Raw genomic sequence first — 24,590 nt, 5'->3', positions numbered from 1 at the left:
GGAGCTGTTGTAAAGTTAAAATAAAACAATTCGTGGAAAGTTTCTAGCTCAGTGAACCACCACATAGAAAATCTCTCATAATTGTTAGCTATTGTCCACTTGTTTGTTATTACCACTACCTAGAATTTAAAGATAGAACAGGGTGAGCACATGGAAGAAAGGTTTGTTCTGATCAAAGCTGATTCTTCTTTTGAGACTTAAACTCCCAATCTTGGCTTCTTAAGTATTCAGTTGTATCACCTAAGAAGGTTCCCATTCTATAACTTCTCACATAGAGAGGGAAAAACTTAGTTTTAAAAAACTGGCCTTGTTTAAACTAAAGCATTGTTTCTATAATGAAAGTCCTAAGTCCATACTCTCTAGAGACAGATGTATTTTGATACATTTGGTTTAAATTTCAGCTACAAAAGTTCTGTTGAATTCCACTGAATTCACATGATACCACGATGTACTCATGTTTGAGTTTTGATATTGATACCCTTCTCTAGGCCACAGGATTCTAGGTTGGTGAGGAGCCTATTGCAGATAAAATAAAAACAAGGAATTGATGCCTTTTCCTTCCCTCCAGAGCCCAGAAGCAAGATTGGTTTTCTGGGGCACTTCTGAAATCCTCTCTTACAATGATCTTCCTGGACATCCAACTGAGTGTCTAGATTCTGTTGATCTCCTCCTTTCTACTTGAACGATTTTGGTCATAATTCATGTCAAGTGATGACTAACTCAGAAACTAGAGGAGAGGGAATCCTTTTCTCTACACATTTACAAACTATAATTTAGAATTGAGGTTAGTTATCCTTGCTCCAGAACCAGCCTAAGTGATTTGGGAACAAAACAAAAGGAAGTATCCAATGATAGCTAGAGATGATCAATAAAAGAAAAGGCCTTCTAAACATGTACACTCTCATCAATGGAAATGTTCCATCACAGGCTGGGTAACCAACGGTTAGAGAGGTTATCAATCATTTTGATTTAACTTAACAGCTTAACTTCAAGGATATGCTTTAAATGTGTACTTCTACTTTCTTCCAGGATCTGCTTATTGAAAACTAAATTCTGCAGGAAAAAGTCACCTTAAATTCTCTTTGGCTGACACTTGGTGCGGGGATTCTGAGAATAAGAAAAACCATTTGTGATTGTGAAGGCTCCGTTTTACTTGGAGCTGGGGGGGGGGGGGGTCACCCTCCTGCCACAGTGACCCCAGTCCTGGTGCCTGGAGCCCTGGTCCTCTCCAACACTGACAAAGCTGTGCTCCTGTTTGCTGATTCTGAAGTTAGCATGTTGTCATATTGCCACAGCTTGCTGCAAAGTTGCCTAGTTATGATCAGCATACAGAATAGACTATAACTCACTTTTCCTTTTGAACAAACACTTGTATTGTACTTACTGTGTTCTACATGATTTATAAAATGCTCTCAAAACAACCCTGCGACAAAGCTACAATTCTAATCCCCATTTAACAGGTTTAACAATGGCATACCAGTTCAGTAACTAACCCAAGGTTTCACAGTCACAGCTGGGATTTAAACCTACGCAGTTGGCCAGCAGGGTCTGCTCTCTTAACTCCTACATTAGATTTGCCCACAAAATGCTTTGTCTAGTCCCGCGCACTTTTTTCATTTGCTTAGCACTCCTGTTGATTTAGAGAAAAAAGTGATCGCTTTATCGTAACACTTTATTACCCTCTGTGAGGGCAGGGAACGTAACCTGTTGATACCCAGTGCCTAGCATAGCGCCTGGGGCATGGTGGATATGCAAATATTTGTTGAATGAGTGAGGGAATTAAGGTGTGACATGAATAAACAGTAGGAAGGCCATAGAAATGCCTTTCTGATCTCACAGAGCCACAGAGACAAATATGACTGCAGGGTGTCACTTAATGCAAAAACTGAGAAGTTATAAAATAGATAAAATTAGAACTGAGGATATAAAGGGGCAATTATTTGAATCAGTGTAAACAATTTCATCCCTTTTAGGTGCTCATTGATATTTTAATCAATAAGTCACATCATACTGGAAATATGCTCCCAAAGATCTCAAATTAACACCTGCCAATGTGACAGCTGGGGAAGAAGCAAACGAAGAACCATGAATTCCACTAAATCAAGATTTTAATGTGGGGTTTGGACTCAGTGCATTTCACAAATGAACATTGAGACTCACAGATTTATTATGGGGTAGAGACAGAAAGCCTGAACCTGGGGGAACATTTGGGTGAGTGCACATAAACACACTCAGGCCATCTCAAATAAAAAGAGGATTCTTTGGAAAGATATGAGGGAAGCTAAGAAATTCAACTGTGGGAAGCCAAGATCACTTCAAAGTTTAACCTAATGATTAAGTCAAAAGAAGTCAAAAGCCTGAGTGTGAGTTCCCTCTGTGGCATTGTTGAGTTTGTGAGCCTGGATAAATGTTTCCAGACCTTGTTTATGCATATGAAAAGTAGAGAATAATGGAGGTGTCTACCTTGTTGCATTGTTGTGTAGATTAAATGAGGTAATACATATGAAGCACTAACACATAGTAGGAGGTCAATAACCATTAGCCTTTATTATGACTTAGCAAGTAGACAGCTATTCACTTTCTCATTGGACTACATAGTTCCTCATTTCAGTTGACTTTGAACATCAGTTCCATTACGTTTTCTGCAGACTGGCTTTCCAGGAAACATGGTCCTAGGGTTAATTGAATAGTATAGTGATATCATCAAGGCTCTAGGTTTATCTATTTCCATTCTACCACTCTTACCATGATGATTTTCATCCCCAGATTTGCTCCTCATGATTACAAGATGGCTGCTCCAGCTCTAGTTATCACATCCTTACACAATTTAATGCTAAGGCATGAGGAGTCCAGTTTTATGTATTTTATCAAGAAGGAGGAGCACTTTTCCAAAAGCCCTCCTTCAAACCTACCTTTGTGTCCGATCTCATTAGCTAGGGTTGTGTCCTATACTCATGTCTAGACTAGTAACTGGCAGGGGAATTAGAGTACCATCACTGACGTAAATCAAGAATAATTTATTTCTTGGGGCTATGGAAAAATTCATCTTCCTGAGCACATAGTCATCTGGTATTGTAATGGAATCAGAATTAAGTTTGTGAGGAAGAAGGGGAAAGTGACCATTGAGTAAAGAATCACAAGGGCCTGTATTAGATGAACACATGTCTAAGCCAGGCAAATCAGAGTCCTCCCCTGAGATTTTATAGACAGACTAAGAGAAAGGGGAGCTTTCTTTTGAAGAGGCTGATATGGGAGTATGTAAATCTGAAATTCCCTGTCCTGTGGCTGTTTTCTGTATTATTCCCCCTCTACCCACACACTGAAGAAGAATCCTATTTGCTGCAGAAAAAAATGAGGGTCAGGGAGAGGGAGAAAGTTCGGGCAGAGTGAGACAGGACAGGGACAGAGACAGACACACACACACACACACACACACACATGCACACACACGCACTCGGTGCCTGTTAGGGTGAGTGATCACCTGACACTATTTTTCAATCCCTGAGGCCATCTCCATTGTTGCCTTTCCACGAAATTACCATTTTTGCTTAAATTTCTTTGTGGATTCAATGTCACTGTATCATTTGCAACTACAGTAACGAACTCCTGTTTGATGCATTTCCTCACATTTCTGGGTTTCTAGTCTTCTGCATCTGTCCATGTGTGGCGCTGGTCCTCCGCAAGCCACCTTTGAGCTCTAGTGTGTTCTCACAGCTCTGCGCTTTCATCACCTGATTAATTCTGTCTCTGGGCCCCAGTTCCAAGTGCCACAGGCAACAACCTGAAAGGCTGTGCTTGTAGCCAAGGTAGAGCCGTTCCAGCCTCACTCTTTCAACAGGGGCTTGGTGGGGGCCATGTTCTCCTAGAATAATTGTGAGCAGGAAGATACTAACATCTATCTTGGATTAAAAACATGTGATATCTGCCCAGTCCTTCCTAAAATGACTGCACCCAATTGAAAAGTACATTTTTCGTAAGTAAAATGGCTAGATTTCAGATGTACAAGTGCCTTTGACAGGGAATTAGAATCTGGCAGCTCTACTCCCTTTGGCCTGACTTACAAGAAGAGAATTCTGGATTTGTATCAGGGAATTAGTAAGGGATTTAGGAGGCAGTAACTAGAAGAGCTGAGTGAAGTCATAAATAAAATCAGTGTGGGCATCAGGGGCAGGCCAATGGGAGAGCCAAGTAGGACTAATGAGGGAAATCCCATGGGAGGCAGACATATAAAAAGTAGAGTCTGTGGTTCAGGAGGGTGAATAACTCTTTATATTTTAATATCTATTTTTACTTTATTATGAAAATGTCCAAACATTCATGAAAGTAGAGAGTACCACAAATTCCCACACACTCACCATCCAGCTGGATGGCTCCTGTGAAGTGGAACAAGTCCAGAAGGAGGAGAAGATGAAAGAGGGGGAGCAGGACCAGTGAAGGACAAAACAGTTCATGACGGATGCCTGAGTGAACTTGTCAGGAGGGGGCAGGTAGTTGAAATCCAAGATGTTTGTTCTTCTTAGTTGTTAATGAAATAATTGCTAAATGCAATCTGGCTTCTTAGTATCTGAGTCAGGATTATGTAATTTGAGGAAGAAGACCCCTGTGGCCTAATCTCCAAATTACTGGGGCTTTTACATGGTGACAAGACTAAGAAAGCCTCCCATTCATTTGACATTAAGCAGCTATTGATCCTCATTCTGCCAGGCACTGTACTGGGCTTCGTAGCACACATATCTGAAAGACAGGGTCTTTGCTTTCCCAGAATACAGCTTCTGGTGGGGGGACTGAATAGACAAGAAAATCTGTAAAAGGCATGACAAATTTTTTTCTGGTAGCATAGAAGAGTTGAAAGCTTTTGTAGGGGGGTGATTGTCTTGATTTGTACAAGGATGAATAGGAGGTAGGCAGAGAGATTTACTAGGTAAAGGCATTCTAGACAAAGTAAACCAAGAGATGTTCGATGAGGGCAGATTGAGCATGGGTGACCTCCTGAAGGACCTGCAGAGATGGGGTGGGAGCAGGGCTGACCTCCAGCCTAGGCTTTGCCCCCTGGAGCAGTTGCATCCACCTGGAGGAGGTGCCTCTGTCTAATTTGCACAAGTTGCCTTATGGGCTGAATGTACTTGGTATTCTTTGACCAGAGAGCTTATGCGAGGATGCTTATGAATTTGAACAGGACCCTGAAGGTTGTGGGGAGCTAATGAAGAATTTAAAAGGCAGGGCTGTGACGAAATCAGATCTGTGTTTGAGAAAGACCATTCCGGCTGCATTTTGGAAGGTGGTTTTAAAGATGGCAAATCTGGAGGGAAAGAAACTAGTTAGAGAAGACTGGTCCAGATGAGAAATAAGGAGGGCCTGAGGACATGGTGCTTTTGATATCTAGAAGGTAGACTAGGTAGACTCGATGAAAGGCTGGCTCTTTGGGAGAAGGAGAGGGAGACGATTAGGAGAGATCCCAGGTTTTTAACGTCAACAGCTCAGTGGAAGATTATAGCTTCCCAGCAAAGATTGATAAACCCAAGAAGTTTGACATGGTGTGTGGTAAGATGTTAACTGTTGAATAACAGAAAGTTCCTTATATAAGCAGTGTGGTTAAAGATTAAAAGGAAGGTTTCAATAGTAGCTTTCGAGATAGAGACATCATCCTGATCTTGAGCTGCACCTGTTCAGAGAATGACCAATTGATATTAAAGGAAGCTGTTACTACCCCCTTTCAAGTTCAGCAAAACCTCCTGCAGTGGACAATAAGTCTGTAAACAGCCAGCTTGTCACCCTTATTCTTTCGTTCAAGAGTAAAATGATATAAAGCTAGAATATCCCAAACACTTTTCCCATTCTTTCGGAGAAAGCAGCTTCTTATCTGTTCTGTTTCTTATAGAGGACATGCCAGCAGCATTCTTTCTGTCTCTCTCTGCTTGTCTTGATGGTCTAGCAGCTCAGGCTTTGGAGTTCAATGGTCCTGGGTTTGAATTCCAAGTTCATCACCTTCTAGCACATTGGACAAGATACTTGTCAGTATGACCCTCGTCTGTAAAATGTGGGGAATAAGATCTACCTCACAGAGCCATTGGTGATAATGAATGTAAAGTGCTTGGCATAGCGTCTGGCAGGTAGCACGCTAGTCATGAGTGGCGATGGTGGAGGTGGCCATTGTTATTGCTGTTGTTCTTGTTATTAACACTGGTTTTCAGACATTAGGAAAGGGTACAATTTGCTTTTGCACGTGTTCCTTATTCCTTGGGCCTGCACATATTAGATGGTGACCACATATCATGTTAACTTCTTTATGAGTAGCCCCAGGGGAAAGATGTGCATGCCACATGAGTCAGAGGGCAGGTTATGTACACCTGGCTCCTTCCTGATGTGCTTTCAGATATTGGGCTGATAACATTCAGGACAGAGACGCATACCATTAGACTATAGAAACCACTGGAAAGAAGGCAGAGATCTATGGTACTCTTGGTTTTCACATAACCAAGATGTCTTCCTAGGATATATAATAGGCCACTGAAGTGACACTTGGTATTACATTTAATAATTCAACATAGAATATTGATGGACAAATACCAGCATGAGGCTTCAGTGGTCAGTTACACCCAAAGAAAATGTACTTAACTTTCTTATCAAGAAACGGTCTTGATAAGACACTGGGAGGCTGTAACTTCGGTCACTGCTCTGGAATGTCCCTGATGGTCCTGCCAGTTTCATTACCCAGAGGTGTAATGTTTTTGCAAATGTCCTCGTTTTATGCTTTCACAAATTAAAAATGTTTTTATGGTGTGTTGTAACTGAAAGCAAACAACTAGTGTGCTTCTATCTCACCTTTAAAAAGGGGAGTGGTGAGAATTCAGAAGTTAATATTGTGTAAGTGCCTGGGATAAGAAGTACATTTTCAAGCATAAAGTAATATTGTCCTTGATTGTCATTAAATGCTCATAACACAACACAAGAATCAGACAATCAGAGACTAGGAAAAGTGGAAGTGTGCTTTTTATACTATGAAATCTGTTATGCCTTTGAGAAAAAAATAAATAAGATTTCAAAGTATTTAAAGTTAGCCATTTATAATTTTTTGCCATGAAAAGGAAAGAAGAAAATTCAGTGGCAATTAAAAATTTAAATCAGTAATTCTCAATCAAGGCGATTTTATTTTCCAGGAGACATTTAACAATGTCTGGAGACACTTTCGGTTGTCACAACAGGGGACCGGGTGGGAGGTGTGCCACTGGGATCTGGCGGGTGAAGGTCAGGGGTGCTGCTAAATATCCTGCAATGCACAGGACAGTACCTACCACAAAGAAGTATCTGACCCCACTGGTGTCAAGGTTAAGAAACCCGAATTAAATAATTGCCGTTGAGAGTAACAGGTGATTATTATCCAATACTGGACTGTCTCTAACAGCAAGAAATTACCCTTCCCATTGCTTTCTGAGAACTGAAATTATTTTTCTCTGTCCTTATAGGTACAAGATGCTGGTATACCTTCTCGTAGGTTTATTCTGACCTATCTTCTTTCTACATAGTTCTCAAAGTACCAAACAATTCTGTCCAAAAAATCATCAGGCCACTTTCTTGGGAGGTTGTGGGTGGGAAAAACAACAACCAGATTGAGCAAGTGTTCACTTTTCAACTGGTTGGTTTAGCATTCTGTGGACACACAGCTGTTCGTGATGATAAAGGAAGGAATAGAAAGGAAAGGTTGGGTGAGGAAATGCCTTCATATTTCAACACTCTCCTTCAAGGAAAGGGAAAGTTGGCTTTACAATACTTGCCAAGTGTGAAGCCATCCAGTAGCAATCACAGAACCTTCCTTTTGGTCTTTCTTCTCTGCTTCCTTGAGTATCTTTCTTTCACAAACTATTCTTTGAGTACTTTCCAACCCATGTCCTGTGATAAGTACTGCTCAAGATGCAAAAAGCTCAAATGCTTTTAAGAATAAGTTAAAAGAAAATCACAAAGTCCTATAGATAATCATGTTACCTCAGAAAGAAAAAGTTAAACAAGGGGCTTCTCCTCCAGATTTTATGTTTTTATATCTTACAAGGTATAAAATTAATCTTCATTTTGTTGTGCATCTCTCTGTATTGAAAACTAAAAATATATAATTGCATGATAAATGACTACTGCAGCCATATATAAATTTTCTTGATTTTGTTCTTTGTAGAAAGCTTTTGTTTTATCTTTAAAAGAGTACCCACATCTGAAACTTACTAGTGGAGGAATATTGGTAAATAGTAGACAAAAGTAAATTTAATCACAATAAATAAACATAATCAATGATAGGAAGTGGTTTTTCAGTTGAATCTCTCCTGGTCAACCTGTAAGAAATCAAATTTTTGTTATGATGAATGTCAGTACATCTTCAGATACTTCAGTGGAACTCACTGGCAAACAGGACACAGAGTTAGGAGGAGAGACTCTGGAACCAGACTGCCTGGACTCAGATCCTGGCTCTGTCACAGACTCTCGGAGACTATGCAACTTTGGACAGATCACTTCTCTTTCAGTGCCTCAGTTTCCTTTTCTTCAAAATGAGAATAATAGTATTTTCCTCAGAGGACAATAGTAAAGGTTTAATGAGCTAATGCATGTGCTCAGCATACATTATTTTATTGTCATTATTATCATTGTAGCATTGTATTTTATTCTGTACTAAGGAGACTGGTGGAAGGGGCTCCTGCTGCTTGCCCAAATCCACTGTGGTGTAAATGTGCCTAACTTGGATCACCTAGTGCTTCTTGAAACAGTTGTCTTTTTAAAAACACATATTATGGAACAGGACAGAGATTTGTTGATCTGTAACCAAATCCTCTGATTTCCTATACTTTTCTATGACCACATGAAATACTGGGATCAGCATTTTGGGTTCCCAAACCTTAACTGCATTTTAGTCTTCAGGCAATAGGAGCTGTATATTAGAATTTGAGCTTCTGGTTGCCTTGGAAGGGGATGCTTTCAACTCTTTTAACCTATGTAATACTGGGGCGTATTGGACGAGTGTGCTCTGAAGAATGTTGATGTCAAGTATATTCTGGCTGTATTTATGCTAAGTTGCTGACATGTCATATTTATTGTCCCTAAAGTCAGATAGTATCAAAATGCTGTGCACAAATAGATAGAGATGATTTTATAGCTTTGGTTTTCTCAGTTTATTTTCTAGAAACACATCTCACTTGTTCTCCTAAGTAAAGACACATGATTGCTTTTGAGATTAACTACGCCATTTAGGTATGTACCTCCTACTTAGCATGGTATCTAAGTTGCCTGTGTGTTACTCCAGTAAACAAAGATGCTTGACCAAAATGATCTCTTGAAAGTCCAAATTTTCTTGTTAAAATCAGAACCGTCCATCTAAGAAATGCCTTGAAAATATTAGAAATCATTGTTTTTCAAGGGTCAGTGTTAATAATTGGTAGACAGTGCCTGAAAACTTTTGAAACCATAACCACCTACAGTAGTATGGGGAAGGAAGAAGAATAAGGATGTAAGAAAAACTAAAACTGTACCTTTTAAGACAAGATTGTGCATTCAAAATAAGAGATCTGGGAATTATGTTCTATTTATTCCAGATGGAATTTCAAAAAAAAAATAACAGTTAAAGTCAAATAATTATCTGAATATATAAAGCTAAGGATTTACTCAGCTCTAAAACAAAAAATGTGAACTAGTTGATATTTAAGGTACATTTTGTCCCTAACACATGTCAAAGTCAATCTGATGTGGCTTTTGCATTGAATTCCAGAAGGGACAAAGTAGTTGCACATTTGACTTGGTGCTGAAAAAAGCCTTACTAGTAAACATTCAACTGCTTGGGAACTATATAACCTCTCTACAACTTAAACGTGGGCTGTAAAAGTGATGTCTCCATGGTGATAAGAGCATCAGTATGAGGGTATGTGTGGAAAGATTGCTGCAGGAAGATAGGTTGGCCCTCATTCACGCAGACTCCAATGGTGTGGGCACAGTGATGGTGACCATGGCCTCGATGGCATCATCAGAGTGAACCTTAATTAATGCAAGTGTGGAGAAATCAAGAGTTGAGTTTTACCCAAGAAATGACAATGTGTCAATGACATTCAGCCTAGAGAGAGATTTTAAAATGCCATTTGATTGCATGTTAGTGGGAGAGAATTGTTCTAATGAAGAAGTTCTAAGAAAAGTTGGAAAAATAATGACAAGCAAATATTTTTATGTATCATGTTTACTACTAACTTTGCTGATTACCAGTGTGGTATAAAATAACTGCTTTGAAATTTCAGCTTTCTTTTCTGTAAAACGGGGGTAAAAATCTTTGCCTGCAGAATTACCCAGATTATGAGTTATATTCATACACACTAGTTTATATACATAGTATTGTACTGAGTAGTGCGCAGGAGTCCAATAAATGCTGTAGGGCATGCAGGTAGTGGTCTTGGTATGTTAAACTATACCCAGATTCTGACACAATTTGTATACATTTTACCCAATCAGCTTACTGAACATCAATTTAAAAATCTGCAAAAATGGTGGGAAACTGTCAAGTGTGCACGTGATATTTATACTTACATGTGCATGTGTATGAAATATCTGAGATTTGTAATCTGCTAATAAATATAAAATATGTTGGGGGTAAAAAGATGCCACGCAGATATAAATGACAGCTTGTCATTTCCCCCAGTTTTGATGACTATAGAACATCACTTGCAACATCTCATCACAATCTTATCCATTTCTGTTTTATGGAATTAAAACTTGATTCAAGGGATGTGTTCTGGTCTTCCAGGGTCTAGGAGATGAACAGGCTCAAGTGGAGATAAACAAAGCCAGGAATCTTAAGCAAGAGTGTAGAGACCTATTCACTCCCACTCCCTGAGGAATTTATGACCAGTAAGTTCTCTAATGAGCACAGAAAGAAAGCATTGCATCTTCTTGTCATTAGTTTGACAGATATTCATTTAACTTTGAAAAGATTCCAGGCTCGGGATAGCAAAGGAAGGTTCTAAATTTCTTTTGTGTCTTAATTCTGTTTTTGTTGTGGTGGGTCTGGGGAATGTCAACATCTGAAGGTGAATAAAACCCATTTCTTCATCCAGAGACCTCCACATCTTCTATTTACAAGTGACTGTGAACCCCCATACTTTTGCTTTGCAGCTTGGAAGTCCAACACAAAGCACCAGGTTCTGCAAGAATTCAGTTGAGCTTGGTTTCTGTGAGGGGTGGATTTTTCCCCCTCATTCTTAATAAGGGATAGGAAGGCCTTAAATAGCCAGCTTTATATCAGAATAAGTCACTGATGTGGGCATGATGTTGTGAGGTACACACCAAAGTTGATAAATTCACTAAAGTATGAAATGTTTTTGTCCTCAATACTTAAAACTATCATGGATATTAGGTTACCACCAGCCTTTGATTATCCATGGAAATAAGTAATCAGGAAGCCATATATTATCTTTCTGACTGTCTATATATGTATGTATGTATGTGTGTGTGTATATGTATGTGTGTGTGCATGATGTGTGTGTGTATGTATGCATGCATCTATCTACCTATTTATGTCCAATATACCCTTTTAACCACTAGTAACCCTAAACTTCATCAGGGTTATTAAAGTATAGCAACAGTGGTGATGACTCTTTCTACATCATTATACTCTCCCTAGATGTTCACTACACAGTGTCCATTTAAAGGGCATACAGAGGCTGAAACCCACCTACCCTTGAGGACCTGTGGTACTGACTGCATAGGTCCTAAGGGGGGTCTTTTCCCCACACACTTGAAGAAACGCCCCTATGGGCTAGCTGAGGTCCTGACTATTGCTAATGGAAATGTGTAAACATAGACAGCCTTGGGAGGAAAGCACAGTGTTTGCCTAATCCACCAAGGCTAAATATTTTGCTTTAGAGTGAGTTCATTCATCAGGTTGGTATGGTCTAGGCAGAGTACTGCCCCCCCCCCCTCGCCATCATTTTCCCCATTGACTTAAAGTAGATTCCTTTGCTTTATCAGCTCATCTTAATGAAGCTAGAATATAACATCCAAAGGAAGGGGTCCCAAATTTTAGATCTGACTTAAAAAAAGAGAGACAGAGCCTACAAAGCATCCCCTGTTCTTTCGAGTTCATTGACTTCATCATTATTCGACTTATTGTGTCAGAGACAGTGTAGTACAGTGTTAGGTCAGAATGACTGGGTGAAAGTCCCAGTTTTACCCCTTATTAGTGGAATCACCTTGTGCAAGTCTTAGTTCTTTGAGCTTCCACTTCCTCTGTAAAACAAGAACGATAATGTGAGACTTAGGTGAGATAATATACGAGGTCTGTCCAGCCATTGTTAATATAATGAGAATGGTTTGCACGACATCAGTGTAACCTGGCAGCCAAGGACAATGGACTGGAATGCACATGCATGAACAATGACAACTTTGCTGTACTAGTCAGTGGGGGAAGTAGATGCCATTGATTGAGCATGTGTACTGTGTGGCTGTTGCATTCAAAATGAGCAAGTAGAGCAATGGATCTGCATCAAATTTTGCACTAAACTTGAACATTCCTCCATGGAAACTATTTGGATGACTCAGAAGGCCACAGCTATGGGCAACTGGTGATTGGCTCCTTCGTCACAACAATGCGCCCGCTCGCTCATGCATCACACCTTGTGCAGAGTTTTTTGGCAAAACATCAAATCACCCTGGTGACTCAGCCCCTCGGTAGCTCAGATTTGGTGCCATGAAACTTCTGGCATTTCCCAAAACTAAAATCACCTTTAAAAAGGAAGAGATTTCAGATCATTGATAAGATTCAGGAAAATATGACAGGACAGCTGATGGCAATTGGGAGAACTGTGTGAGGTCCCAAGGTGCCTACTTCGAAGGGGACTGAGACGTCATTGTCCTATGTACAATGTTTCTTATATCTTCTATTTTCTTCAAAAAATGTCTCTATATTTCATAATATGTGGCTGGATAACTTCTGGACAGACCCTGTATGTAAAGTGCTTAACAATATTGCCATGTAGAGCAGTTTCTCAAAGTGTGGGCCCCAAACCCTCAGAGTAACCTGGGAACTGTTAGAAATTAAAAATCTCAGGTCCCAAATTCAAAGCTCAGGGATATGGGAGAAAATATTGGCAAATCATTTATTCAATAATGGGTTAATATCCAGAATAAATAGAACTCAACAATAACAAAACAACCTGATTTTAAAAAGGGAAAGTGACTTGAATAGACATTTCTCTAAAGATGATATACGAATGTCCAATGAGCACATGAAAAGATGCTCAACATCATTTTTTAATTAGGGAAATGCAAATAAGAACCACAATGTGATAGAATCTCACACCCACTGGATGGCTACTCTGGAAAGAAAAAAAATCAGAAAATAGGACTTGGAGAAGACGTGAAGGAATTCGAACCATTATGCACTGTTAGTAGGAATGTAAAAGGATGTAGCTGCTATAGAAACAGTTTGGTGGTTTCTCAAAAAAATTAAACATAAGATTACCATATGATTTAGCAATTTTCCTTCTGGGTACGTACCCAAAATAATTGAAAACAGGGTCTCTAAGAGATATTTGTACACCCCTGTTCATAGCAGCAGTATTCACAATAGCCAAGGTATAGAAATAATACAGTGTCTTTTAACAGATGATGGGTAAAGAAAATGTGATTATTTCTATATATAAATAATATACAGTGTCGGACAAAAGTAGGTTTATTGTTGTGAGTACATGAAACACAGAGTTTATTTGTTAATTACTGTATTATTTTTCATACAAACAACTGTAAACCTACTTTTGCCATATCATGCATATATAATGGAATATTATTCAACTTTACAAAGGAAAGAATTCTAACACATGTTACAGAATGGGTGAACTTTGAGGCCATTTTGCTAAGTGAAATGAGCCAGTCACAGAAAGATCAATACTGTATGCTTCCACTAATATTAGGTACCTAGAGTAGTTTAACTTATAGAGACAGAAAGTAAGGAGGTGGTTGCTAGGGGGTGGGGGAGGGGAAAATGCAGAGTTGTTTAATGTTATAGAGTTTTAGTTTTGCAATATAAAAATAGTTCTGGAGATTGGTTGACAATAATGTAAGTGAACTCGACATTACTGAATTCTACACTTAAAGTGGTTAAAGATGGTAAATCTTATGTGCATTTTACCACAATTTTAAAAAAAAGTTTAAGGGTAGAGTCCAGGAATTTGGGTTTTAATAAGCCCTCCAGGTAGTTCTGATGCTTGCTGAAGTTTGAGAACCACTGATGCTAAGCAAGCATTTAATAAGTGGTGGCCACAATAATAATAATAATTATCATTGTTTGATATACATCAGTAAACTATAAATGATGTTCAGTATAGTTTGATTTAAAGTATATTTGCTAATATTCTAACTTTTGAGAATTAGTGAGTTGTATTTAGAAAATCGTACTAAGTGAATTGAGATAGTCTATTAACAAGAACACTTCAGTAACCATTTTATATTTAGAAAAGCTTGTTTGTGTTTCTAATTTCCTGATAGCTGAATGGAGAAGGGCAGTCATTCCATTTCTGGAGTACACATTCAGCCTTGTGAAGCCAAGTAATAATTTTTCTGCACCCCCAGGATTTCATGGTTCATACAGAACATTTCTAAAACCTGTCTCTGAACATTATTGCCCTCAGGATCACAGTCCTACTTTTTTTTAATGTATAGAAATCCAAATAATGTAAACTTCCTTTCCACAAGAGTCAGAATAGATGTTAAGAGCACTGTTAGCAGTAAGTCTTTGTGCCCATCTATGACTTTATAACACTCAACTAGAATGTACAATTATCATATACCCACATCATTCTAGATTCTGACTGAAGTTAACAGGAGAGATAACATTAATTTACTTTTTCAGTATTAGTCTTGAGTTTAGATTCTCAAACTTGTTTCAGGCAGCTCTTGCCACCTGGTACCCATTTTGCTTTATTTTTATTTATCTTTTGGAGAGCAAAGGGCAAGGGACGTTGAGAATTCCTCAGGCAAGCAAGGAGAAGCATTTTCTGCAAGGAAAATTGATGGCGTGTTGTTTTCCTTTACAAAGGGCAATGAGGATATAATCTCAATGCTACACTTGACCATCATCTGTCAAACCAAAGCAAACAAGCCAGTGCCAGTCTTTCTTTATTGTAAAATTAGGACAGAAAATAACCACCATGCGGTGGTTGTCTAGCCAAAGAAAACCACCTTTGTTTCAGAAATGTTTACTCATTTGCTCTCATTGAGTGATGTGCCATCAAGGTATGAGTTAAGTCATAGCATTTTGTGGGAAAAAAATGCATTTGTTTAGTAAGACCACAGGTGTTCCTTTTTGGTAACTTTGGCTTTCTAAAAAGGTGACAATGGATTCTGAGGATTTTTCGGCTTTGAAGGAGAGGAAATTGAAGCACCCACCCACGCGCGCACACACACACACACACACACACACACACACACACACATGAAAGAGTGGTTAGTATTATATGTATTAATGTGAAATTTGGAGACTAATCCTTCTATTTTGCAGAAATAATTGCATCCCCTTGTTTTATGCCATCAACTTTATTTATTTTTCAAATAGCCACATATCTTGATACACTCTTGTAGTGATTCTTGTTTGTATGCGTATTTTTCCCAATGAGATGTCCCTCCCCCCCATCCCCATAGAACCGTCCCTAGCTTTTCCACTTTCCCCTGTAATCTGATATTTTATTTTAAAATGCTGGTGACATCGTTCAGAAGGATCCCAGGGTTACTCTTCTGGAAGCCAAATCTCAAGATTACCTCCCACTTTGTTGACTGAGAGATCCAGAGTTAAGTGGGGGAGGGTGGGGGGTGGGGGGTGGGCAGGGACTCTATACAACTTCTCACTAATGGACTGGCTCTCTTCAGACCCAGCTAAGGCCAGGCTAGTATTCTGAGGACTGGTGCCATGAGGTTTAGCCACCTCAATCTGTCACTGTCGGTGGGGACAGTAGAAGGAATGCTTGAGGAATTAAAAGGTAATTTTTCTCCCAATAAAAAAAACTGTGGCAAAGTATACTGACATAGACTGAATATGTGCCCCTTTCTCCCCAAATTCATGTATTGAAATCTAATCCCTATTATGATGGTATTTGGAGATGGGATCTTCATGAATGGGATCAGTGCTCTTATAAATGAGAATCCACAGAGATCCCTCACACCTTCTGCCACACGAGGTTACAGCAAAAACACTGCCATCTATGATAAAGCAGAATGTGGGCTCTCACCAGACCCTGAATCTACCAGTGCCTCGATCTTGGACCTCCCAGCCTCCAGAACTGTGAGGATTAAATTTCTATTAACAAACCACCCTGCCTGTGGTATTTTGTTATAGGAACCCAAACAGTCTAAGACATATACATAACACAAAACTGACCACTTTAATCATTTTTAAGTGTATAATTTAGTGTCATTACGCACATTCACATTGTCATGTGGCTGCCACCACTATCCATGCCCAGAACTTAAGATAATTTTTTTAAAACCACTTCTTGCCCCAGTTCCCAAATTCCAGTTAATTTTGTGCTTTCTTTCTCTAAAAGTCTATGTTCCTGTCCTGATTATTTAACTTAAAGAGTGAGAAGGATTTTTTTTTAACACGACATGATGAATTGGTTTCAGTGGAATTCAGATGATCTTGTTTTGGTTATTTCTTATCAGGAATGCTGAATTTTTTTCTAAGAGTAATGGCAGAGGTGGAGGGTCAAAAGGGAGGTACCTCCTTTGTGAGTCAATTCGGCAAAAGACAGGAAATGGTGAGGTGACATTAAATTATCCCTGGAAATACATTCTGGGTGCTAAAGGGGCATCTGGTACCCTCAAAGAACTGTGACACCGAGTTATTACTTAGTAAACCTTCTGGCTGTACCTTAGAGAAACAACCTCAGTGCTTTTATATGTGCTCTCTATCAATAAGAACTTCTTAAGGTCATGGTGTCCTCGGGTTCCCATTAAGTCTGGTGACGGGAAATTCTTTAATATTTGCTGAGTGTGCACAGCATACCAGGAACTTTACAACAAATACATGGAGCATGCCTGGTCTCTAGCTGGGCCTGACTTGGGAAGACTTCCCTGTAGGCTTATCCTCTGCTGATTCCAACTTCCTGGGTTTCTTGGAGATACCTGGAGGGGTTACAAACTTCTTTACTTAGTGTCTACATTGTCAGCTGCGGAGGTGTGTCTGTACAATACAGGCTGAATTAGTTACACATTGAATAAGATGCACTTTGCTTCTTGGAATATTCTTGGAACAATTTAACTGCATTTTTCCCAAAGAGAAACTTGTTCAGACACATTTCTTTTTGATCCAAACACTTTGCCCACCTGTGCCCACCCCAACCCGACCCTCGTTTGTTCTAAACCCCACTTGTTTTTATTCCTCTACTCTAAACCCTTTCTGGGGAAATAATGCATTTTGCTTTGGAGATATTTTTTCTTGCAGATGTGATCATTTCCATAGATATTACATCAAAAACAAGCACCAAAATTTTAACCTATACGCAGCTACTTATATATCTTGTGTCTCCTAAGGCAGGATTTTCTAGTTAAATCTCTGGATAAATAAGATAATAATATTATATATAGAGCTAGTTTGTTTAGCCAAACAAGAAAAATATGAATGTAAACAGTGCTCATGATATAGGAATACTTAAAGCTTGTGGAGACAAACTGAAAATCTAATGCATTAGCTGTGAGTTTTACTTTCCTGTATAATTGCTCATGAATCCCAGGGACAACTTGTGACATGCTAAGTAGTCTCTAAAGGGGTTATAGTCAGGCTTTAAAATGTTTGCTTTTGCCAGAGCTTTAGAGGCCTTCATACTTTATACCAGTTGTTACTACTATTAAGTTTTCTGAAAAATAATTTAGCATAAAAGCAACATTCATTTCAGGCAAGATTTAGTCGTATGTCATAAATACTATGGAAAGTACAAAGTTATAAATTTAGGTTCTTAAAACAAACACTGTTGAATACCAACATTACTGCTAGCAATTATTCTACCACCTTGTGATATAAGTAAATAAAAAATCAGTAGGCTTCTAAGTTACAGAGAAAAAAAGATAATCATGGGGAGAAGGAAGAATTTGCAGCATGTGGAGTGAGAGGAGGTGTTATAGGATAGGTAGTCCAACAGTTGCCCCATACTTCCCTAGCCTCCCCCCTACCATTGTGTCCAATGCAGGAAACTCCTAGGACAGAGGCTCATCCAGCCTCTCCTTGCACTGGTTCTAGGTCAAGGAGTTCAGTGCCTGACAAGCCAGCTCATTCCTTATTTGCATGGCTCCAATTGTTAGTAAGTTGAAATTATGAGTCCTCAGCTCTCTACCTTACATAACCACAGACCATATTCCTTGCCAAGGCAAGCCGTTATTTTATGCTGTCAAATTTTATGAACAGATGTACATAGTTCACATAAAACATTTACCATAGACTATTAGGATATTAGTAGAGTTGTGATATAGCAAGGAGTCATGTAACAACATTACATGAGAAATGTCTATGTCTTACCCAGTTCATGAACATCTTTTACCCTTGCTTTGATAAAATGCCTTTATATGGTCCTGGTAACATACTACAGATGGGCAGGTTGGCATGAAAGTTAGAAAAATTAGGTAGGACTTTGATGGAAGTCACCCATTCAAATCGGAACTTCATGTTCGACTTCCATTTGGCTCCTCTTGTTGATGGCGAGAAAGAGAAGGCCATACCTGGGTTCAACTCAGGGCATGCCTTAAGGGGAGGTCTGGTGGAGTAGTTGGTCACTCATTCACATGTCTTCCTCCTCACTACTGAGGAAATGGAATAAGAGTAGCACAATATCACTTTTGCTCTGCAGTCCACTAAATCATATAATCATGAAGCTGGAAGACCAACCCCAATACTTTACAGTTAGGAAAACAGATTTAACAGTCTTTGACAAAATACCTACCAGACTTGCAGACTTAAATGGCTATAGGACCAAGGAAGAAACCCAAATGAATGAAGTGGCCAAGGTACAAAATGCAAGTAGCCCTTTCTCCAAGAACATAATGGGGAGTGGTGAGGACTGGGGAAAATTGGGGGACTCACGCTCCATTTAAAGAGTGCAGCTGATTCTCAACTCTAATGGGTTATTATTGTGATGGAATGCGAACCCAGTGTTACCAGAAATTTGGATTTTTTTTTTTTATGTGAATGATCCTAAATGATGAAGTGTTCAAATCGAAAGCATCAGTTCAGGCCAACCAAAACAAGCCTGTCAGCCAAATCCTGTTTGCAGATGCTGGTCTAGAGTTTGGGAAGCTCATGCATGAGCTGTGTCCTGAGCAAGGTCATTTCAGGGTGGGACTATGAGTGAATCCAGATGGTTTTCTGCAATTGGCTTTTACCCACCCCTCCCTCTTCTCCAGAACAGATTGAGTTAAGGCCCGTGTCACCCCTAGAAGAATGCTTGGCTGTCCTCTGAGACTGATTGACCTCATCAGGGTACAAAAGAAGAAGCTAGCTGAGCATAGGAGTGTGGGGGAATGAACATACAATAAGCAGAAAAAGAGTAGGAATGCAAGAGACCACAGAAAGGTCAAGCACATTTGAAGACATGTCTAAACTTTTGGTGTTAAAATTTTTTTCCCTAAAAAATGTCCCTTTACTTAGTGTATCTTGCAAGTACCACCTTCAATGAAAAGCATAGTTAATGAATTTGCAATCCATGCTCTTTTGTTTTCTGGGATGCAGTGACTCATGAATTACCTGTAATTTTGACTGACATGTGTTCTTCAGGGGATCAGATGGGAAAAGTGCCTGATGGGAACGCTGGGTAAGTTCAGTCCTAATTGGAAATGAATGATTGATGCCAACCTACAGTGAAATGCAGCATGTTTCCATTTAAGAGGACCTGCTGGAGGAATGCAGCCCTTGTGCCTCTCCTCATTTATCATGGTGTTTACAAATCTTGCTTGAAGTTGAAAATAAATCATCGTCCTGCTGCTTGTGGCTGTTTAACAGCTCAGAGTTTTAGAGGTGATGGAGCGGGAACCCATTGACAGAGTCAGGTGAAGGAGTGAAGGGAAAGGGCCCACAGGGAGCCACCCTGAGCACGTGCAGCATTTGACCAAGGAAAGGTGCCCATGGCCAGGTCCTGAAAGAGAGGCTTATTCCAACAGTTGTTCCAGTTGAATGTCATTGCTACATAAAATGCAGAATTAACTGAGACTTGGGGTTTTGATCAAGTGATAGGATCAAAGAACCATCCGGTCACGCAGTTTCAAATATATATAAAAAACATGAGTGGTACATGAAGTGAGGAATATCAGGCCTTCACCTCACGGAACCTCATGTTACTCTAACTCTCAATGTTCATGGTCATCACATCTGAGCATTTTATCTTAGAGAAGGCTCAGAGTTGTGTCTTTCTTTCAATATGTCAAAGATCATGATGTAAAAGCAGGATTAGACTCCAAAGGACAGAATTAGGACCAATGGGTGAAGGCAGAAATCAGGTTGACATTAGGAAGAACCTTCTAACAATTAGAGTTGTTTGAAAATAGAAGAGGCTGTGAGTCAGGGTTGAACAAGAAATTCATAGATGCCTTTTTACCTCCACTTTATCTTATGTGCTTTCTATCTATAACATTTTTTAACTACGTGAGGATAAGTTAGAGCATGGCTCTTTTACTTCTAAACACTTCAGTGTGTATTGCCAAAATATAGGAATATTCTATTTCATAACTATAGGATAATTATCAGTTCTAGTAATTTGAACATAGATATAGTACTTGACTGTTGACTTTTTTGTTTGGAGAATAATGATGACTTTGGTCTTAAACTGGTCTTGGGCGCTGCTTGGGAAGGTGTCCAACAGTCAGTTGGAAATGCAGGGTAAGTACCTGAAGCAATGCTATTATTTGGGAAATATCTACACAGAGGAGATAGTTAAAGATAAGAGTACTGAGATCCCTGAGAAGAGAAGCAGCAAAGAGAGGCGGGTTTTCCATCTTGATACTTAGAGAAAGAAAAAACACAGCAAAAGTAACATATGGAAGAATAATAACATGCTGGCAAGAGAAAATGTTTTAAGGGGAGGGAGTGATTAGCAATGCCAACATTGAAGAGGGGTGGGGGTGCACCTTGGCCATTGAGAGACAGAGTTTGGACAATCATGAACTCCAAAGCCTGACTGAGGGGGTAAATCAGTGCAAGGGAGGGAGGAGGGAGAGGCTGAGAGGGCAGAGGGGTCACTGGAGAGGTCCAGCTGTAGAGGCTGTGAAAAGATGGGGGTACAGGGTCACCAGGCTGAGGGGCCCCCGACTGTCCCCCTCCAGAACTCTTGCTCTTTCATCCTAGCATGGAGGCATTGCCCTCCTCTTCCATGGCTCTTTTAAATCATTCAACAATCACTTCTATCCCAGGAGCAGATGAAAGGATGAAGGGCCACTTTTCCCTGGGTCAGACTTCTAGCCTCATAGCTGAGGTTCTGCCAGAGAATGGCACCTTATCTGCACCACTGTGTGATCTGAAGGGACTAGGGTGACTCAAATTAAAATCCTCAAGCATTCAGCCCTCACAAGGGAATGCAGAGACACAAAGCAGCACCTCAGGATGGAAGGAGGGCAGCAAAATAAAGCTGACTTCAGTGGGATTTTTGTGGTTTTCTCCTTTGTTTTTCTGTTTCCATCTCCAAGAGCCTCTTGCTGCCAAATATTTTTGTAAAGCCTCCTATCAGTCAAGGGCAGAGTCTCAGCACTGCTGAGGGCCTCACACTTGGCCAATGCCGTCACCAGGAAGTTATGAACCACAAGTGCCATGCTGTTAGAGGCAGCGTTATGGAGGACGTTAGACTGACGCTCCCAAAGCCTCACTTCAGACAAGTTGAACTGGCTTACACTAAGTACAACAAAACATCAACGGTACAAAGAAGGTTTCTAATAAAAATTTCTTTGTTCGCTTTCCTAATTAATCTTCAAGCCACCATCTTTGCATTAAAGCAAACTTGGGACACTGAGCCTTGGGAGTTATTTATACAATGGTCTGAGTGATGCTTTATCTTCTATCCTCCATTCTTTCTTTTTCCTTCCACCTTAGGTGGGATGCAGGCTTCAGTTGCCTAAATAATACAGTCCAGTGTTTTGTTTAAGTCTGATCTAATTTGGATTTCCTTACTTTTTTAATATCCTATTTAGTTTGAGGCAATAGAATGAGTAGACTGATAAGTTTTCATAGGGGCACACCTGTATTTGATGTCACATTTTATGCTTTTTTCTCCCCTAAACATTTCTCCTTTGTGAATTTGTCATTTAGACAATGGCTACATCAGAACGAACTCATCTAATACCAGTCTGCAGAACTGGAGTTACTGTGCTCACTCCTACTCCAATGTCAATAAAATGGCAGCTCTCAGCAAGGGAACATTCTTGATTCCTGAGACAGGGAACGAAGCCAGACACTTGTACATTTGTTTTCAAATGAACTAGTTCTTATGTTGTAAATATTTAACTATTCATCATAGTATTTCTAGCAAAGTTTCCACTAGGGTTTCAGCTAGTACCATTTATCACAGGCAAAAAGGATCTCTCACTTTCCAGAACCCTCTTTAAGCAAATATAGGTTATATTCCAGGGAGTTTGGTTTGAGAAGGAACAACTTATGGGGAAATAATAGGGTCTGGAAGGCGTAGTTTTTCCTTGTTAGAAGCAAGGAGGCCATGGGGAACTAAATTAGCCAGCAAAGAATAATGAATATAACGATAAATCTTACTGTTGGTCCTGAATATTTTTATTGTTTCCTGTGCCATCTTTGCTAAAATTGTGGGTGTTGATGGATAAAAGCAAAGTTGTTGTTTTTTTTCCTCTCTCAGTTTATGGTTTTGAGAATCAGATGGAGAGACATTACCTATTAAAGCTACTGAAGAGGCCAGGTGATCTTATCTCGGTAATGAAAATAACTCAGGTCAGCTTTTCTCTAACCTCTGAGTTGTCTAGGTTCTTGAACATTCATTTCTCACTGGCATTTGCTCTCAGAAAGAAACTTGAGGAATGCATTAGGCAGAAGATTTTGATTTACAACTCATCTCTGTTTACTCTTTTAGTGATATATTTGTTTATTTGGGGGACAGATCTTATAAGACATATTTTATGCTTTTGACTTCTTTTATGGCTCTTCTTTTGCCACATTTAAATGGATTGTGATTGTTTTTTTCTGGTCCTTTCTTTCCCCCTTTTCCCCCCTTCCTTCCTCCTTCTCTCCCTTCCTCCCTCCCTAAACATGTATCTCCTATTGTGCCAAGTCTGTGGGCAGAAAAGCAAGAAATCCACCGAAGTCTGAATGTCTAAGCTTATCACTCAGAATACCACCTTTCAGAATGTTTGGTGGCACTTAGACTACAAGTGACTGTTAAGCTCAAAGACTATAAGCATGAGTCAAATTGGAAACTACCTAGCAGAACCTAGTCTACCTGGTCAATTAGTAATTTATAAAACTTGATTCCTAACAAGAGAGCTAATTGCCAGGGGGCCCAAGAAAAGCACGGGGCTCCTGCTCAGAAGCCTTCATTTACGCTGTGGCCCAAACAGTGACCTGTACCTCTTCAAGGAGTTGGCAAGAGCATTCTGTATTTTCCTTATCCAACTTATAGAAATATTTCTTTTAGGAAAGATGATAGTTTAAAAATTATTACTCAGCTGAATATTTTTTAAATGAAGTCCTTTTTTCAGGATATCTGACAAACATGATGCAGGACTACTTTCTTTCAAGATTAATTATGTTTCATAAACCTTTTCTGCCTCTTTCCTGTTTAGCTTCAAATTAGCAGGAAGCACCACAGTGTTTTTCAGCAGTGCAAGCTGAGAGTGTGGACCTGAAAGAACACTCTTGGAATGTGAAATAAGAGACCTTAGGGGTGAAATAAAGCAAAGAAATTTCCTGCACACTCAGTTGGGCCATAACTGAGAACTCTGTATTTTCTTCCTAAAGCACTCAGTGAAGAGAGTTTAGTCCAGTTCTTGTTTCATTTTGTTTTTAATCCCAGCATGTTAGTATTTATGATTCATGTACATGGATTGTAAATTTAGGTTATTTCAATTTTTCTAACCAAATGTTTTTAAAGTGTCTGTTAATGTTGGAGAGAAATGGACATTCTAAAAGAGTTACCTTGTATTTTTAATACATAAATAAAATTATCATCAAATATTCACATTTCCTCTTTATTTCTCATTAAAATACCAGAGTGAAAAATGATTCGCAGCATGCTTTGCAATCAGATATTTCAGTGTGCTGCGCTTCTGTCCTGGGCTCATCTGGGGTCACCTCTCTGTGACCATTGTTTATGCTTGCTGATGGAGGTTTTCTTCTGGACGCCGTGCCTGCCCTTGGCCTTGTGGCTTTGACACTGAAGCACTGTTGTCTGCAAAAGACAGTATATTAGAGCTCCAGGGTTCACTCAGCTCCTGCTTTGCTGCCGTAACCTCATTCTTGGGAAGTTTGTGCGTTTCCCGGGAGATGAAGCATGAGCAGCATTCGCTCCAGCCTGAGCAATTTCTTAAGGCCTGGAGTCCCGTTTTGTTTTTCAGGTTTCCAAGAGTGGGTGTGGGGCATGAGAATCCCCAGC

The 24,590-nt window shown here is 39.6% G+C and overlaps 1 protein-coding gene across 1 annotated transcript in view; it reads left to right on the top strand.

Moving 5' to 3' along the window:
• Positions 1–24,590, top strand: part of SHROOM3 (shroom family member 3) — a 157,204-nt gene that overhangs the window by 5,731 nt on the left and 126,883 nt on the right. Inside the window, exon 2 of the mRNA XM_090266736.1 lies at positions 19,724–19,805. Coding sequence (XP_090122862.1) covers positions 19,756–19,805 — 50 coding nt within the window. The 5' untranslated portion in view covers positions 19,724–19,755. The remainder of the gene's footprint in view (positions 1–19,723; positions 19,806–24,590) is intronic.

Source organism: Furipterus horrens, unplaced genomic scaffold (assembly GCF_987537825.1).
Source record: "Furipterus horrens unplaced genomic scaffold, mFurHor1.1.pri manual_scaffold_2, whole genome shotgun sequence".
In the NCBI taxonomy this organism is placed as follows: domain Eukaryota; kingdom Metazoa; phylum Chordata; class Mammalia; order Chiroptera; family Furipteridae; genus Furipterus; species Furipterus horrens.
The sequence above is the reverse complement of the archived record's forward strand: the minus strand, read 5'-3'. Positions and strand labels throughout refer to the sequence as shown.